This window comes from Primulina tabacum, chromosome 11 (genome assembly GCF_025594145.1).
Source record: "Primulina tabacum isolate GXHZ01 chromosome 11, ASM2559414v2, whole genome shotgun sequence".
Taxonomy (NCBI): Eukaryota; Viridiplantae; Streptophyta; class Magnoliopsida; order Lamiales; family Gesneriaceae; genus Primulina; species Primulina tabacum.
In genome coordinates, this window is record NC_134560.1 from 37,088,232 (window position 1) to 37,106,684 (window position 18,453).

Sequence of the window (18,453 nt, forward strand, 5' to 3'; positions counted from 1 at the left end):
TATATATATACTAATGCAAGCTGCATAGATAAAGTACTTGAATATACTATAAGTATCATGAGGCCCACGAGTCTAGTGGATCGTGAAATTCATTAAGAAGTGTATTGTATATTTTAAATATATTCATAGTCGATTCATTCGTCTAAAACAAGGATACAAATCGTTCGAGTTTGAGACTTGCATCTGTGATGTAAACGCATGAGGATGTCTATTCATACATATGAGTTATCATTTGATGATGCATTGAACAACCTTCCATCGGACGCTGTCTGATCGTCGATCTGATTAGAAAGTTGAAGAAAGTTCATAGATATTTTTACAAGATCTATTACCAGTTAATCATCGGTGTAGTTAGGAGTCAGCGTTAAATACACAAGGATAAACTAAATCTAAATGTCTTATGAATAATTTTAAATCATACGAGATTCAAAAATATTTTCAACGTCAAACCAAAAATTTTAAAATTCCAAGGAACAATACTCAAGGCAAACCACGGGATATTGTCGCACAAGATCAATTATTGCCTGATGATAACTCTTTCCGGGAAAAAAAATAAAAAATTGCCTATGTCATAATATTCTACATAAAACACGTCCCCTAATTAGATATTTGTTTTTCATCAATTTTAAATTGGACTCGAATGGTTGATCGAATACGATTAATTAACAATGGGATAACATAATAATTTATTATTATTTTCCGATCCCCTCGTCCCTTCTCTCGGGATCACACATAAATGAAACGAAAAGAAACATCCACGATACTATATATATTGTAAAGTTGCCATTGCCCCCTTCTCTTTTATTGCTAGATTTGAAGCAAAGTTTTATTTTTTGTAATTTGTAAACCACGAAAGGGATAATTAATATAATTTTGTCAGTGGCATTAAATCAGATCAAACAATACAATTTTAAGGGTTTATCTTTTTCAATTAGAACACAACATGTAATATTTTACTCGAATTCAACTATAACTAAACTTTACGAGTGATTCGATAAATATTTGATTCTGATCCTAAGAATATATGGCAATTTGGGTAGCCTTGAATATCTATCCCTCCAATATTTTTTTTTAGGCATAAAATGAAGGTCCCTCATCTACCCCAACTTGTGAGTAGCTAGATAGAGGGCCACTCTATAAATCTTGAGTGTGATATATATATATATATATATATATATATATATATATATATATATATATATATAGACACACACACACACATACATATAGGCTCAACGACTCACTAGTATCTTTCATTTATGGAAGATATTCTTCGTCAAGATGTAGCTTTCAAATAATCATTTGCGAGAGCCTCTAATTAATCCACGATTTTATTGTATGTATAGTGCCACGTCTCAATTACGCTAGCACATTTATAGATAGTAATTAATTTTTGGTGTCATTGTCTGTTTTAATAATTATATATATTAATGAAATGTTAAAATTTTAATGCAAGTCACGTGTACTTTAGCGGATAAAAATTATATAAATTAATAAAGTATTACAACTTTAATGTAATTCACATGTACTTTAGTAGATAAAGTTTTTGTTTTCTAACAATCAAGTTGTATGTTAATTCCTATTTGAGTCTTTTTTTTTCCTTTTTTTTTATTTTTTTAATTCATATGTCAAAATTGTAGTGAAGTCTCTCACTATTTCTTATAATTATATTTTGATCTTCATTTAAATATAAATAAGATGAATTATACAAAATATTATACAAACACACTACGAATACGTAAGTACATTAATATATGTAAAGCAAGATACTCATACTAAGCTATTTTGGTGTTTTGAAGTGAATTTTCTTTTCCATCCTTTTAAATTTTTAAATACAATGGCTATAAATGTAATCATGGTGATTGGAAGAGACCCCACGTTGACTTGAAGAAGTTGAATATAAGAATATTCTCTTACTTACTTTCACATTTTCCATTTTTATATTGTTATCAATTTTAATTAATTTAAGTTGTATTTTTTTCAGTTTTAATCTTTTTTTTATCATAGTACTGATATGACATATAAAACTGATTATACATGTGGCACCAAAACTACTGATGTGGGATTCGAATAATGTTGACTAACGTGTACGATGTCATGTTAGCACTTATGATGAAAAACGAATAAAATCGAAAAAAAAATTATAAACTATCAGCTACAATGAATTGACCGATAAAAATGAAACATGTGTGTTTATACGACCAAAAATATAATTTTCCCTAAGAAAATTAAATTAAGACTTAGTATAAAAGTATCTCCGAAATTACTAAAAATATCATATGAGTTCAAGATTTTGAGCTGATCAGTTTGAGGACCATTGATTTGGGGTACTCCTGCCAACTTGTAGCTATAGTAAGGATCGATCACACCCAAATTCTTTGAACTTTTGTTGCATCCAAAAGGCCTCTTTTTCTAGTGTGTGTGTGTGTATATAGTATATATATATATATATATTCACCACAAGTGACCATACGCTGATGGGCTCTTTCGATTCTCCACATTTCAGAATAGAGTATGTCTCTTGTGAAACGGTCTCACGAATCTTTATCTATAAGGCATGTCAACCCAACCGATATTCACAACAAAAAGTAATATTATTGGCATAAAAAGTAATATTTTTTCATTGATAACCCAAATAAGAGATCTGTCTCACAAAATACGACCCATGAGACCGTCTTACACAAGTTTTTGCCATCAGAATATTAGGTTTGTGAAATTTAATAAAATAATAGAAAAATTATATGGTAGCATAGTATTGAAATTGAATATTCATTAATTATTACAAGAGGAAGCAGCCCCCGTCGCAGAAAATACAAAGCCAATTCATTATCTTTCAAGATTCCATACCCAAGAATCCCATGGAATGTTAAGGCCAAATCGACTCAAACTACACAAATGTAATCTTTTGTAATCCCAAAAGCATAAAATAAAGTTATGGCACACAATTGAGTTCAATTCTCCATTGTTTTTTCGATATCGTTTGCTATGTCGCCGAGAATACGATGATCTTCATCGGAGACCATTTGAGACGACCCCGATAGCTTAAACGAAGAAATCAACTTTTTTTTCGAAAATCGAAAATGAAAGATTATAATATTGTAAAGTGTAATTTATTTGAAAACTCTTAAAAATTAATATGAAAAAATACGGGAAAAATAAAAAAGCTTTTATATATTTAATTTGTGAGTTACAGTTTAATACTCTATTTGACCATGAAAGCTGGCTTCCAAACACTTGTATGTTTTTGAAAAAAAAAGGTTTAAATTATTAAAATTGATGACTTTATTAGCTGAACTACATATAACTTGCATTAAAATTTTAACATTTTATTAATATATATAATTATTAAAACAGACCATGACACCAAAGTTAGTTACTCTAAATGTCTCAAACTAAATAAAATAGCATAGATATTAGTTTTTTTTTTTTTTTTCATTATTGTTCCATAAAGATGAGTTAATTAATATCCTTTAAAAGGAGTCTAAAAGACAGAGTTTGTGCAGTTTCCTTAATTATTTGTAGAGAGTTTCTTATCAATAAATTGTACCATTAATATTTACGATTCTTCACACACACACACACTTGGTCCTCCTTCAAGCTAGTGTGGTTCTTAAGGAGACAAATCACTAAAAATTATAGAATATGTGGCAAATTCGCACACTAAGTTGCAAAGTTAGACATCTGTCTGTGTGTCTGTGTGTGTGTAGCATCGAATCCAATATCAAAGAATAGAAGAGTACTGACCCCACGGATCTACGTCACCCCCTAGACCTGAGCTTATAAAAGAAGTAGCAATTCCCATATCTTCTGCACAAATTTCTTGATCAGCCCTTCAATATTACTCTCGACTTGTAGAGAGTTGAGGCCTCGCTTCTTGCTTAATATCACCCTACCTTTCTTGAATTCCCAATGGCGTCGACCTCGATGACTCGCTCCTGGACAGCCAAGGAAAACAAGGCCTTCGAGAAGGCATTGGCGGTGTTCGACAAGGACACATCGGACCGTTGGGACAATGTGGCGAAGAGCATCGGAGGTCGTACACCGGAAGAAGTCAAGAAGCACTACGAAGTCCTTTTAGAGGATATCAACTACATTGAGAGTGGTAGAGTGCCATTCCCTAACTACAGGACCACTGGACCTGCTAACATGAGAGATCAGGAGCAAAGGTATAATATATATAATATATATATACAGATGTTTTATGTTTCAATCTGATGTTTGCGACAATACTTTTCAGCGTCACAATGTGCCGAAAACAAATCATATAGAAGCTTTTATCTCATTCGACGACTCGCTCTCGTCGAATCTGCCTAAATTTTATTACCAGTCTTAATTTTTTTTCCTTACTATTGGTGTAGTTTTTATACTAGATTTCTCTAAGTGAAAAATCAATTAAAACCCCCTGAATTTTCCAAGGTCTGTCTAAAAATTGAGTAAATTAAGATTCATTTTGCTAAAAGAATCATAAGTTAAATGAACAAGAGATGAATCAAATTTCTTACAGTAAAGGGAAAAAAAATATGTTGAAATTAGTTATGAAATATATATAGAAAAATCTACTAGGACGTAGAAGATCATACTACGAGCGATTCGACAGTAACGATAGATCTTGTAATAAAAATTTCTATATCTATACTTAAATGGTCTCTAATCGCGGGTCATATGTTTTGATGGAACCATATGTAGGGTTCTCGTGCATGGAACCGTAAGAGGCGTTTCAAATTTGAGCTCAAATTTGAATGTAAAATTTAATGGATACACAGACACACACACACATGTACGATGTATCTTCATTTATAGCCACAAAAGCCTTTATCCGCGGGAGGTTTTCTATGATTTTAAATCTCTGATTTGGAATTTTGTGCTGCTTCTATAGTTGATATAAATCATTCTTGTACCCACTGTTACACTTGCACTTTTCACGTGCAATTGTACTATTTTTTGGGTTGCGTCGACATGTAGGAGCTAAAGGATTTTTGAATATATATATATAATTTTTATATGTTGTCCTCCCAACGTACTCTAATTCAATCAACCAATGAGATGCCACTCATCTATTGGATGAACAATTTGAATGAGGTGTCACCCATTTATTGGATGTGTTTCATCACATCCAACGGATGAGTGACACCTCCGTACCCACAGATGAGATATCATTCAACTATTGGATGTACAATTTAAATATTTTTCATCACATCCAATAGATAAATGACACTTCACTTATGTATATCTGTATATATATACACGCACATATATATAGTATAGTATATATATATATATATTATAAAATCCATGCATGACGTAATCGACGCATGATTATATTTTTATTTAATGACCATATAGTCATATTGTCTTAATTCGTTAATTATGGAATGTTATTACCATGCAGGATGAGGAGTCTGAATTTCCGGTGAATTGGCTCGGAAAAGATTCATCGTACTGCGTTGCCTAACTGAGATTAATATTTATATATTATTAAGTAATAATAACGTACAAGACAAATTGGATAATTTATCCAAGTAATTATTTAATTTGTCTGTCAATTTAGCTATGGAGGAAACATTCGAAATCCTCCCAAATTGTAATCCTCACTCATAAATAAAGCATCGTTAATTAGCGTGTGAATTATCTATATTACATCTGTTTCAATTAACATTTTATATATATATATATATATATATATATATATATAAAGTTTATTTATTTATTGTTTGAATTTTCCAACAAGTAAATTTTCAAGTATTATATTCATCCGCTATATATAATTTTCAAAATATCATAAACTTAACGTAGAATCAAATGCTCATTGATTTAGCAAAAAATATATAATATAGTGGTAATGATGCAACTCAAATATTTTAAAATGTACAATAGTTCAAACTTTATGCTTTGATCGCTCTCATAGCAGAGACGTACAAATATTTTTTCTAAACAATTTTCTTCCTAGTAGTTGCATAGATCATTTCAATTTACGGTGATCGAACACGTACATGACTCTGATATCAATTATAGGATCAAATGTTTTTAGAAGTAGTGATAATGATTTGACTTCAATCTTTTAAACTTTTAAGGTCATCTTAATTGTGGTGATGTGCTGATTAAAGAAAACCAGAACCTAAGGAAAACCATAACACTTACTAAGAAGAAACTCCATTAGACACTCAGTATCAGACATTAAGCAAAACTATATTACAACACTTCATAACCAGATCCAGTAGACTTCGTGACAAGTCTCTTGTAAAAACATGTCATATTAACATCAAATCATAAAATTCTTAAAAAGAGGCTTGTATTATCTGTTTGTTTGTACCTTTCATAAGAGGATGCTTCCTATTTAATATGATTTTTTGTACACTTCAATTAATGTATTTACAAAATCATTTACTATTCTCTTTAACAAAGTCTATTATTGGATTGAGGCACTATTAACAGAACAAAAGAATCGTTCTTTCTTGAACTTTAAATATCAACTATATGAATATCTCTTGAAGATTTACAAAGAATCTCTCCGACTGCCGAACTCTGATTTTTACCGTGAATATGTTAAAAAGACTCTAACTTTTCAAAACCTCAGAAAACCAACACATACTTTATAGCTTTATCAGATTCAGAAGATCATTTGTGTTATCTTTCTTTATACACATTCACTGTTTCAACTACTGTAGAGTGTGACGTATTGTAATATGATGAAAGAGTCTTTCCCACAATTAAATCTACCAAGTGTTGTGTTGTAATACTAGGAGTTTCAGTAGACAAGGTAAGAACTATTGAATTGGGTTTGTACAAGTGTGTACTAATCAAAATTTTTAGTGATACATTTTGGAAACAAAATAAAGAGAGACGTAGAAGGATTTTGTCCTTCATACTTTGAGAAACAAATTATGTGTCATACTGACTTCTACTGCATTTATTTCATTAAAGTATTGTAGATTAATTTCGCACTTATCAAATTAGTCTGATGCACTTTCCACGAACTAGACAAGCTTCTGACTTCTTAAAACATTTCAGAAACACACTTTTCAGAAGTAGAAGATTTTGAAGTTTGAAGTGTTTATATACCCTCTGTCTAAACATTTCAGCGATTCTAACAAAACTATGTACAACAACTCAAATGTCTGATCATTCTTTTTTACCAGAAGCAAGTATTGTTTCCCAACATATAACCAAGAAAAGTTGCAAGTTTTGTGTAAAAATATAAATTACCCCCCTCAATTAAAATTCTTAGTTTGGCTCATATTTGAAAGATGATAAACCTGAATTAAGATAATTAAGAGACAAAGCTCATAATGCTTTGTGGTTCGATGACATTAAATGATTGAGTGAGGACAACTTAAAGGACATGAATGTAGCACATTAGATGTGGATCGAGTGAGAAATGTCAACTATTAATTAATTGTTACAAAATTTTCGGCAACCTTCACCAATTAATTTAAATGAACACCAAATCTATATTAATTAGTCAATAATTTTTTTCTTTAATTATATTAAATATATACCTGGCTTGAAAACTTTAAATTTAAATTACAACATAGGTGAATTTAGCCCCAAAAGATAAATTATTTTTTAAAAAAAAAAAACCATCATTGTCAAAAATTTGAATATGTGCAATTATATGTGATTTGGACAAAACGAGGAACGGAAAACCTTAGAAAATCGATGACGTGAATGTAAATACAAGTGTACACGAAGTCACAAACGACTAATGGTCGAACAAAAGACACATACATAAATGTCGGGACATTGAATCGGCGCTTGAAATTGTTTCAAATATCAGTCAAAAAATTAATATTCGATATAAATTAAAGTTTCAAAAGGACCACAATTTGAATTGGTGTGGCTCTAGTTTAAACTTCTTTTGGCGAAATATATCGTACACTTTCGGCTACGCAAAGTCACGTTGCCATTGATACTGTTGAATGGCCTGCATCTTCATTCTCTCGATGAGGAGTAGGTCTTTTGTGAGACGGTCTCACGAATCTTTATCTGTGAGATAGGTCAATCCTATCGATATTCGCAATAAAAAGTAATTCTCTTAGGCTACGTTTGGTTTGGAGGATAAAATAATGAAATATTTAAGAGAGAAATGATAAAAAAAATGATTGAAGTAGATAATCATAAAATAATATTATGTTTGATACGATTGTTAAGAATGTGATAAATAATAATCTTTTGATGAATTGACAAAATTATCCTTCCAGTTTTGTGGCGGTGGTCGCCGGTGGTCGGCCGGCCGAAAGTGGCGGCGGCAGTCCGGCTATCGGTCGGCGGTCGGCCGACAGAAGGTGGCGGCGGACGGTCGGCATCGATGGGCGGCGACGGTCGGCGGCGACGGTCGGCGGCGGGCGGCGGTGGTCGACCGGCGGCAGGGGTGGTCGTCCGGCGGTCGGTGGAGGGAAATGGTTGTGAGTTTGGATTTAGGAGAAGGGTAAAATTGAAAAATATGATGGATTAAGAGTGTTATAAATAATCCTAGGAGGTGAGGAATGATTATTTTATCACACCTAATATAACATAATCATTCATAGGAGGGATTGACTTTGTTAAATAAAAAACGTACCAAACGTGTGATTAGGTGAGTTAAAAAAAATAAACTCACCTAATCACCCAAACCAAACGCTGCGTTAGTATAAAAAGTAATATTTTTTCATGGATGACTCAAATAAGATATCCATCTCACAAAATACGACCAATGAGATCATCTCACAGAAGTTTTTGCTCTCGATGAGCTGCCAGTCGAGACACATTTGTTGCATGCATGCGGGGGGAAAAAGTTTATTTCAAAAATAATGAGATTAACTGATAATTGGAATTCTGAATTTAAAGTTGGCAAAAATAGTAAATTAATATCTTTAAGATCACTCTGATTCGGACGTGATGTAATCCCTCCATTCCAATTGTCTAGTAAATGTTTTCTTTTTCGTATGTTCATAATATATAGTCTGCTTTTCACGTTTAATAAACTTTTTTACTAATATTATACCCTTCTAATGTGTATAATTGTATTCAATTTGTTTTCTCAATAACATAGTAGTATTCTTAATCTATATGAAAAAACAAGAGAATTATACTATGATGTGACCGATGAAAATGGGTGTGAGATATGTGTGCAATTTCACCGGGTTCGGTTGTGAAAATGATAAGGAATAAGAGCCTGGTGACATGTGTCCAAACCAAAGGGTTTTTCTTCCCAGAAAAACCAGTATTGACCTGTAAACACGAAAATAACCATGTGAATGGGTCTGACGTAGCTACTCCGACGCTAAAGTCACCAGGTGAGTGAGAAAAAGTTATGTAGCAAAGAGAAAAATGTGGTAGGAATGGTATTGGCAAGATATGTATGTCAATGAAATGTTTTAAATTTGAGTAAACCTGATATTTATAGCAAGAAAGTCAATGATGACCTTGTTATCAGTGCACACTTACTAATTATGGCAAGATGATTGCTCATACCTTACTTTCTGATAACTTTTCTGATACGCCAAATCCATGTGATTCTGACAGTAATGATTACCAAAATAAGGTATCGCATACTTGCGCATGTAGAAATATGTGTCATATTCTAGTTTCCTTATCTTAGGAATTACCGATAGTGTATTTAAGTTTTAAACTCTTGATATTATCAAGGGTTGTTAGTTCGTTTCCTTTATTCTAGCTTTTTAGTTTTTCATACTCTTGTATTTAAACTCTGATTGATGAATAATAAAATAGACACTTAAAAGCATATGTTGTCTCAGATTTCTTTATGGTATCAGAGCGATGACAAAATATGGAAACAACTATGGCTTTGCCTCGACTTCATCTAATCCTACCACAAACTCCCAACCAAACACAGATCACTTCTCTGCCCAAGTCACGAGTCACAAACTCAAGGGGCAAAATTATTTGCAGTGGTCTCAATCTGTCTTAATGTTCATTTGTGGTAAAAGCAAGGATGATAATATCACAGGTGCAGCTACAGCTCCGAAGGAAGATGATTCTACATTCAAAGCGTGGAAAGCCAACAATAATATGGTCATGTCATGGCTTGTCAACTCCACGACTCCTGAAATTGGTGAGAATTTTCTGCTATATGCCACTGCTGCCGAGATATGGGAAGCAGCCAAGGTAACCTTCTCCAGTTCTGAAAACACTTCCGAAGTGTTTGAGAATGAGAGCCTCCTCTATGAGCTAAGGCAAGGTGATCTTTCTGTCACTCGATATTTTAGCTCACTCACGAGACATTGGCAGAAAATAGATCTCATCGACACTCAAAAGTGGACTTGTCCTGAAGATGGTAAACTCTATAGACAAATCGTTGAAACCAAGCGTGTTTTTAAGTTATTGTCTAGACTCAACAAATAACTGGATGAGGCCCGTGGGCGTGTCATAAGCATCAAGCCATTACCCTCACTCAGAGAGGTATTCTCTGTTATTCGACATGAAGAGAGTCGAAGGAAAATTATGATGTGTGATTCCACAACACCTGTCTCAGATGCTTCTGCTTTGGCAGCCTCTGTTGAAACACATAATCAGATACATGCTACCAAGGTTTCAAATGACAAAAAGAACCACAAAACACGTCCCTATTGTGAGCATTGCCGTCGTCCAGGACACACGAGAGAAACATGCTGGAAGATTCATGGCAAGCCTCATGACTGGAAGTCATCTCGATCCATTGAGCAAGAGTCCCGAGGAAATGCAGCCTCAACCACACTATTTAGCAAGGATCAGTTAGAACTTCTCCAGAGTTTAATCAACCAGTCACATCAAATTCAAGCTCCACTGGCTCCGTCTTCTTCAACTACTGGAGGTGCTAATGTTGCTCAAAGAGGTAACATAGCTCAGGCTGTTCACACCAGATCAAATTATTCATCCTCATGGATAGTTGATTCTGGAGCCTCTGGTCATATGACTGGTAACCGGAGTCTATTTTCAGCATACTCACCTTGTGATAAGACAATTACAATTAGTATAGCTGATGGTTCTAAGTCAGACGTTGTGGGTATTGGGACCGTGAATATCTCTCCTACATTACAACTTAAATCTGTATTTTTTGTTCCAAACTTGGACTGTAATTTACTGTCTGTTCATAAGCTAAATACAGATTTAAAATGTCTCACTCAATTCACGGCAAACTCATGTGTTTTTCAGGACTTGAACTCGGGGAAGATGATTGGCAGTGCTGAACTTCAAGAAGGATTATATCTTCTCAAACACCCTGATCCACCACAAGTTCCAACTTCAAACTTGGCATCTAGTTTTAGTTCAATTTCTGGTAATAACGATCAAGAAATTATGAGGCTTCATTGTAGACTTGGTCACCCTAATTTTGTGTATCTCGCACGATTATTTCCATCATTATTTTCGAATAAGAATGCCAAGTTAATGCACTGTGATATTTGCCAACTCTCGAAGCATACACGTAACGTTTATCCCCCTAAACCATACAAAGCTACTCATCCTTTTTCTATGATCCATAGTGATATTTGGGGTCCATCTAGAGTACCTAATGTAACTAATACCAAATGGTTCTTACTCTTTGTGGATGATCACACTCGGTTAAGTTGGGTATTTTTAATGAAAGCCAAATCAGAAATTAGCAAAATATTTAAACAATTTCATGCCATGATTCAAACTCAATTCAATACCAATATCCAAATTGTTCACACTGATAATGGAAGTGAATATTTCAATTCTGTTCTTGGTGATTATTTCATCTCTCATGGTATTGTTCATACTAGTTCTTGTGTCAAAACTCCCCAACAAAATGGAATTGCAGAACGAAAAAATAGACATCTCTTAGAAGTTGCTCGGTCTATTATGTTCACGACCAACGTTCCAAACCACTTCTGGGGGGAGGCTGTACTCACCGCAACTTACCTCATCAATAGAATGCCATCCAGGGTACTAAATTTCTCAACCCCGTGTCAAATATTACTCAAAACCTTTCCAAGCACAAGGTTGCTCCTCAATATATCACCAAAAATCTTTGGATTTTCAGCCTTTATCCATCTATATGACCAAAGTAAACTTGCTCCAAAGTCCCTTAAATGCATTTACTTAGGGTACGCTCCTTTCCAAAAAGGTTACAAATGTTACTCACCATCTCACATAAAATTCTTTCACACTATGGATGTCACTTTCCTAGAACACAAACCTTTTTACGCCAACTCTTCCATTCAGGGGGAGAATGTGAGCGAATATCAGAATTGGGAGTACACATACCAAGATCAATTTGATGTTCCTTCTGTGGTTCCTTCTGTGTCAATAACCACAGGTGTTTCTAATGCTCCTACCGCATCTGTTCCTACAACTCAAATTCAAGGCTCCACCAGATAGCCGAATTCCACAAGTTCAGGGCTGCCAAAAATCAACCACAACTCCAATGTCCCCTGACCATGATCCAGGTACATCTGAACTTGGTAGCAGCTCCAATACTTACTCTATAACTGTTAATGAACTAGATTTGCCTATTACATTGAGGAAAACAACTCGTACTCACACACCATATCAGATTGAAGACTATGATTACTATGGGAAATTGTCATCTCAATACCGAGCTAATGTTTCTCAAGTGGATCAAGTGAACATGCCTAATACAGTGTACGAAAGCACTTGCCATTCCAGATTGGAAAAAGGCTACTTATGAAGAGATTAGAGCACTGGAGAAAAATAATACATGGGAGATCACTGTATTGCCTCCTGGAAAGCGTACGGTTGGGTGTAGATGGCTATTTACGGTGAAACACAATGCTGATGGTACAATTGAAAGGCTAAAATCTCGACTTGTTGCAAGAGGTTACACTCAGACATATGGGATTGATTATCAGGAGACTTTTGCTCCAGTTGCTAAACACAACACCATACGAGTCCTTTTATCTTTAGCAGCAAATTTGGACTGGCCACTTCACCAACTTGATGTGAAGAATGCATTCCTCAATGGTGATCTCACAGAAGAAGTATATATGGATATCCCTCCTGGATTTGAAAATCAACGCACTCGTGGCAAGGTGTGTAAATTGAAGAAGTCTCTATACGGTTTAAAGCAAAGTCCACGTGCATGGTTCAATAGATTTTCACGAGTACTCAAACAATATGGTTATTCTCAAAGTCAGGCTGATCACACATTGTTCTCTAAGCATACACACAGTGGAAAGATTACCATATTGAGTGTATATATCGATGATATTATAATCACAGGAGACAACGAGGAGGAGATTAAGTGCTTGAAGCAGATTCTAGCTACTGAATTTGAAGTGAAAGATCTAGGAAATTTAAAGCATTTTCTAGGAATGGAAGTAGCTCGTTCCCAGACAGGTATTTCTGTATCTCAACGCAAGTATACTCTTGATCTTCTAAAAGAAACGGGCATGCTTGGATGTAAACCATCTGAAACACCTATGGAGCCGAATTTAAAGCTTGATGCTGGATACTCTGAAACTGCAGTAGAGAGGGGGAGATATCAAAGGTTGGTTGGAAAGCTTATTTACCTAGCTAACACCAGACCTGACATTAGCTTTGTAGTGAGCCTTGTCAGTCGATTTATGAGCAATCCCAAGGAATCTCACATGGAAGCTGTTTTCAAAATTCTTAGATACCTAAAGGGTTCACCTGGCAAAGGTTTATTCTTCAGAAAGAACACCAGTCGAAGCTTAGAAGTGTTTACAGATGCTGATTGGGCTGGTTCGAAAACTGACAGGAAGTCTACCTCAGGTTATTGCACTTTTGTTTGGGGTAATTTGGTTATATGGAGGAGCAAGAAGCAATCATTCGTTGCTCGGAGTAGTGCAGAAGCTGAATATAGGGCTCTAGCTCACGGGATTTGCGAAGGAATTTGGCTAAAACTCCTACTCAAAAGTTTACAAAATTCCATTTGAACACTCCATCCATCTCCACTGTGACAATGAAGCAGCCCTGAGCATAGCCAAGAATCCAGTTCACCATGATCGCACTAAGCACATTGAGCTTGATAGACATTTCATTATTGAGAAGATTGAGAATCAAGATATTGCATTACACTATGTTCCATCACGTCTCCAAGTTGCAGACATTCTCACTAAGGCCTTACTCCGTCCTATGTTTGATAACTTGTGTGGCAAGCTAAACCTCATGAATGTTTATGGTTCAGCTTGAGGGAGAGTGTAGAAATATGTGTCATATTCTAGTTTCTTTATCTTAGGAATTACCGATAATGTATTTAAGTTTTAAACTCTTGATATTATCAAGGGTGGTTAGTTTATTTCCTTTATTCTAGCTTTTTATTTTTTCCTCCTCTTGTATTTAAACTCTGATTGATTAATAATAAAATAGACACTTAAAAGCATATGTTGTCTCAGATTTCTTTAGCGCACTCGAGTGCGGTGCTACAATCGAGATAACCGGGTAGAAAGCCATTATCTGAGAACTTGTTTGGAAGCTCGGGCTTCTGGTAGCTCGAGGTATATGTCTGGCTGCTAATAGTCCAGGGAGATGATGTCTCGGGCATATATTTGTCTGTTATCTGTCAGATTTGCCCAAAACTTCTCATAACCTGATCCATGACCCGGGATCATCTGATACCCACGACCCGGGCCTCCCCGGGGGTATCATACTATAATTGGGACTGAGAGAGTATCTTTTATGTTTTGAGTTGTTCTCTACCTCCATATATTTTAAACCTAATTATTTTTGCTCGAGATCTTTAATTTTTTTATTTTATTTTTAGTTAAAAGGTGTAAAGTTGGACTTATGAATATAGCATAGGGAGTCACCAAGGAATTTCTAAGTAAAGATCTACCCCTGTAAGAATCAAGCATGCATTAACACACCACCACAACTCTATCCCATGACCTCTGAAGATATAACTTGTTTTTAGAGACTAAGAGGATCACAATATGACAAATTTGGCACTTTTGTAATTTATGAAGAGAATTTTGTGTATATCTTCTATCAAATGAGTAACTTGAGAAATATCTAGCTATAGCAAGATTTGTATTAGCAAAAACAGAAAGGTTTCTCTAGTTATATCTATGTTCGGATGGATGGTGACGCTTCGGAATATACGCATTGTTATTCGATTCGTTTTAAAGTCTTAAGTACATCAATTTCCAAGTTCTTATCTGAACATTTTGAATTAAATGATCGCATTGACAAAATCTTGTAGACAATATCAGTTTGTATCGAGCACGATATTAATCGCTAAGGGTTAATTCAGCAAGTTGAACTAAAATAGGATTTCTGCCATTTATGGTTGAATTGACTAGTTGGGGCGTTAGGGGGTTAAGGCCGATTAGGGCATCCACAACATATTCTTTATCCAAAATCTTAAATTTAAGGTAAAAGAACTATTTTATTAAATGACAAAAACTTTTTGTGAGACGGTCTCACGGATCGTATTTTGTGAGACGGATCTCTTATTTGGGTCATCCATGAAAAAGTGTTATTTTTTGTGCTAAGAGTGTTACTTTTTATTGTGAATATAGGTAAGTTTGACTCGTCTCACATATCGTCTCACAAGAGGCCTACTCTTATTAAATATGGATATTCAATACATCAGCTTCCTTATAATTTACCATGCATGTCTTTATTTTTTCTGCCTGAGAAATATTATTTTAAGGTATTTAATAAAGCTCCAAAATTAAAAGATGTTGTGCTTTATTTAAATGTATTTTAAAAATCAAGTATATTTAATCCCTGTATTGGGTTCAACCCATTTGTAAGGGGTTAGGTGCTCGATTTTTAAAAACATGAAGTTTTAAATGTGATTAATTTTACACTTTGCCTAATTGTTGTCAAGAAATTCTTGGAAAAATGGATTTATATTTTCAGATTAAATTAAGCCATTCGTCTCGTATATACATATACTCTGACTTTAAGATCCCCGGAGAATATAATATATATTGTATGCGTAGTTCTGATTTCTTAGATCTTTCGAGAATATTTGATCATATTTTTATCGAAATTTTTAGAAGACAATTAAGAACATATATTTTCATTAATAATGCAATGAAAATTACCAGACGATACTGATCTGCAATTCGAGATTACACCAATTATAATTATAATGAAAAACGAAAGCAAAAATTAAAGGACGATGAAGAAAAGCTGTTTCTTGCAACCTATGACTTGATCCTCATCATTCATAATAAGCCCTTGATCCCTTGCATGTGGAGAAATTTCAGAGACTGCCAAATAACAAAAAACTAATTATTACAAGGAAAAAACTAAATAATAATAATAACATATGAATAAGCGTGCAGTGATATATATATATATATATATTAATTTATTTATTTATTTATTTGTGTGTCTGTGAAAAGCGTATTGATTTCCACACATGCACTTTCAAGTTGATTTTCCATTTGAGCCCGTCACATGGAAAATACATAAAGCAAGGGAAAAATGGTCAGCAAAAAAATAATTTAAAACGCCAAAAGACAAAAAAAAAATTAATTTCGAAGGGAGAAAAAAGGAATATTTAGTGACTTTTTCTTCCATGGGATAATAGCACAATAGCGACATAAAATATTCCTTGGTATGCATGAACGAATGTGAGATTAAAAAAAAGAAGAAGAAAGAAAGAAATAGAACCCTTTGATTCCAAAAGAGATAGGCCCTAAATAAAGTACATAATTAATATTTATATGAAAATAAAATTTAAAACCATAACCATAATATGATAATAATTATTTTAAAAAATAAATATACACATAATAATAACAATACCTTTTTTTTATCTTCTTTCACATAGAGCTAGTAGTTTCTGTAATTAGGAATTGGAATACGGCCGGATTCGATCTGGTGGAGATCCTCGATCAGAATCTCGAAATGTCTCTTCACATCCTCCGTCGATTTCCCGCCACCAACTGCCCGAGCCACATTCTGCCACCGGTCGGGGGTGTCCTTGTCGAATCGGGCCAATGCCTTCTCGAAGAGCTTGTTCTCTTGGGGTGTCCATGAACTCAATGACCTTGAAGTCATGCCTGAAAATTGTGATGATTTTTTTCCCTTAAAATCAATAAATTAAGTTGAAGATCGACAGAAATATCGATCGGATGTGTGTTCGATTATGTGAAAATATTTTGCATGCAAAGTGAATATATATATATAGAGTGAGAGAGAGGGAGGGATTTGATATAATTTAATTAGCTAAAGTTGAATTGAATGACTTGTTTGCATTGGAACCACAAGGTTCAGCTTTAGATTGGGGAAAGTGGATCAGCAGCGATTTTGTAACGCAAATTTGTAGATTTTTTTCTTTTTTGGCATATATTATCAAGTTGGAAAACTAAAGTGCACGTTAGGAAAAAGCTTATATAGAAAATAAGAGAACATAAACATGGAGAAAATTATATTTCTGGTTTTGTATTTATGTTTCTTTGTGATTTTTGTTATCCGGTAATCAAATTTTTGTTTTAATCAATAATCATAAATCTTTCGATTTTTTTTAATTATACTCATTTTTCATTTAGAATGCTAATGTGACACAATCTAAGTCAGCACCACGTCGAAAAATGACTAAATTCACCACACACACAGAAACAAAGATATCTACCTAGAAGACTAATATAAACATACATATACAATAAATAGACATGCATGACAAAATTAGATTGTCCTATTTTGAGGTCATCTCCAAGACTGTACAGTCCTCTGCGTCAATTTTGGCGCAGAGGTCCCCATTTTTAAAAAAAAAATAGTTTTTTTATTTGTATTTATTATAAATATTTGTATTGGATATTATAAATATTATTTAAATAATTGTATAATATTTATTTTATTATTTTAATAATTATATATTTAATCATAAAAATTTAAAAATAATAATTGTTGATTTTTAAAAATTTTATTTATTTATGTTAATTATTAATAATTAAGGACTAATTTGATTTAATGATTTATAATTAATATAATTTAATACAAATGTAAAAAATTAATTTAAAATTACAATTTGTAAATAAACTGAAAAATATAATTGAAATACAAATGCAATTTGAAACATATAATTCAAATACAAATGCAAATATAAAGACAATAATCGAAAGGAAAATATATTTAGAAGATAAACAAACTAAATAATTAATAATCTGGTAAATTTGATCTGAATCCTCCAAAATCACCTAAATATTTTCCAAAAGTGTTAACATCTTGTTGTCCCTGTCTTTCTTTGTTTTTTTTTTTTTTTTTGCATAATTTTTGCTCGTTCAATTCGAATTATTTCACGCATTTCTGGATCGTCAATTATGCTTAAATCCATGTACATAATGTTGTTTGTGGTATTCAAATATGAGAGGATAAGCAAGAAGAAAACAAAAAAATGGCTTTGTATTTTTCAATATTTCCATCAACTCTCATTTTCTTTTTCAATATCCATTTGCATCCCAATGGCTTTGTACCTGGTGGAAGATCCACTAGTTCCCAAGTATGGTTTTGCAAAATAGAATCAATTTCAGAGTTGATGGCTTCTTTCCAATAAGGAGCTTCAGGGCTAGCCAG

The 18,453-nt window shown here is 33.5% G+C and overlaps 3 protein-coding genes across 3 annotated transcripts; 2 read left to right on the forward strand and 1 right to left on the reverse strand.

Moving 5' to 3' along the window:
• The first annotated feature begins 3,776 nt into the window (after positions 1–3,776).
• Positions 3,777–5,567, forward strand: LOC142518602 (transcription factor RADIALIS-like). Its single transcript, XM_075621394.1, has 2 exons — positions 3,777–4,166; positions 5,390–5,567. Exons 1-2 carry the CDS (start codon positions 3,910–3,912, stop codon positions 5,412–5,414), a joined length of 282 nt encoding a protein of 93 aa, XP_075477509.1. The 5' UTR covers positions 3,777–3,909; the 3' UTR covers positions 5,415–5,567.
• Positions 5,568–9,756: 4,189 nt separating this feature from the next.
• Positions 9,757–10,341, forward strand: LOC142519817 (uncharacterized). The gene has a single exon (XM_075622840.1). The coding sequence runs from the start codon at positions 9,757–9,759 to the stop codon at positions 10,339–10,341; it is 585 nt and encodes a 194-aa protein (XP_075478955.1).
• Positions 10,342–15,933: 5,592 nt separating this feature from the next.
• LOC142518588 (protein RADIALIS-like 4) lies at positions 15,934–17,159 on the reverse strand. The gene is made up of 2 exons (XM_075621380.1): positions 16,684–17,159; positions 15,934–16,142 (listed from the first exon to the last, which is right to left on the reverse strand). Exon 1 carries the CDS (start codon positions 16,936–16,938, stop codon positions 16,711–16,713), a length of 228 nt encoding a protein of 75 aa, XP_075477495.1. The 5' UTR covers positions 16,939–17,159; the 3' UTR covers positions 15,934–16,142; positions 16,684–16,710.
• Positions 17,160–18,453: the final 1,294 nt, after the last annotated feature.

What these genes read in the sequence shown, in the direction of transcription:
- LOC142518602 (XM_075621394.1), top strand. Translation starts at nt 3,910, where the DNA reads ATGGCGTCGACCTCGATGACTCGCTCCTGGACAGCCAAGGAAAACAAG. An exon ending in ATGAGAGATCAGGAGCAAAG is followed by an intron (nt 4,167 to 5,389) that starts GTATAATATATA and finishes ATTACCATGCAG; the next exon opens with GATGAGGAGTCTGAATTTCC.
- LOC142519817 (XM_075622840.1), top strand. Translation starts at nt 9,757, where the DNA reads ATGACAAAATATGGAAACAACTATGGCTTTGCCTCGACTTCATCTAAT.
- LOC142518588 (XM_075621380.1), bottom strand. Translation starts at nt 16,938, where the DNA reads ATGACTTCAAGGTCATTGAGTTCATGGACACCCCAAGAGAACAAGCTC.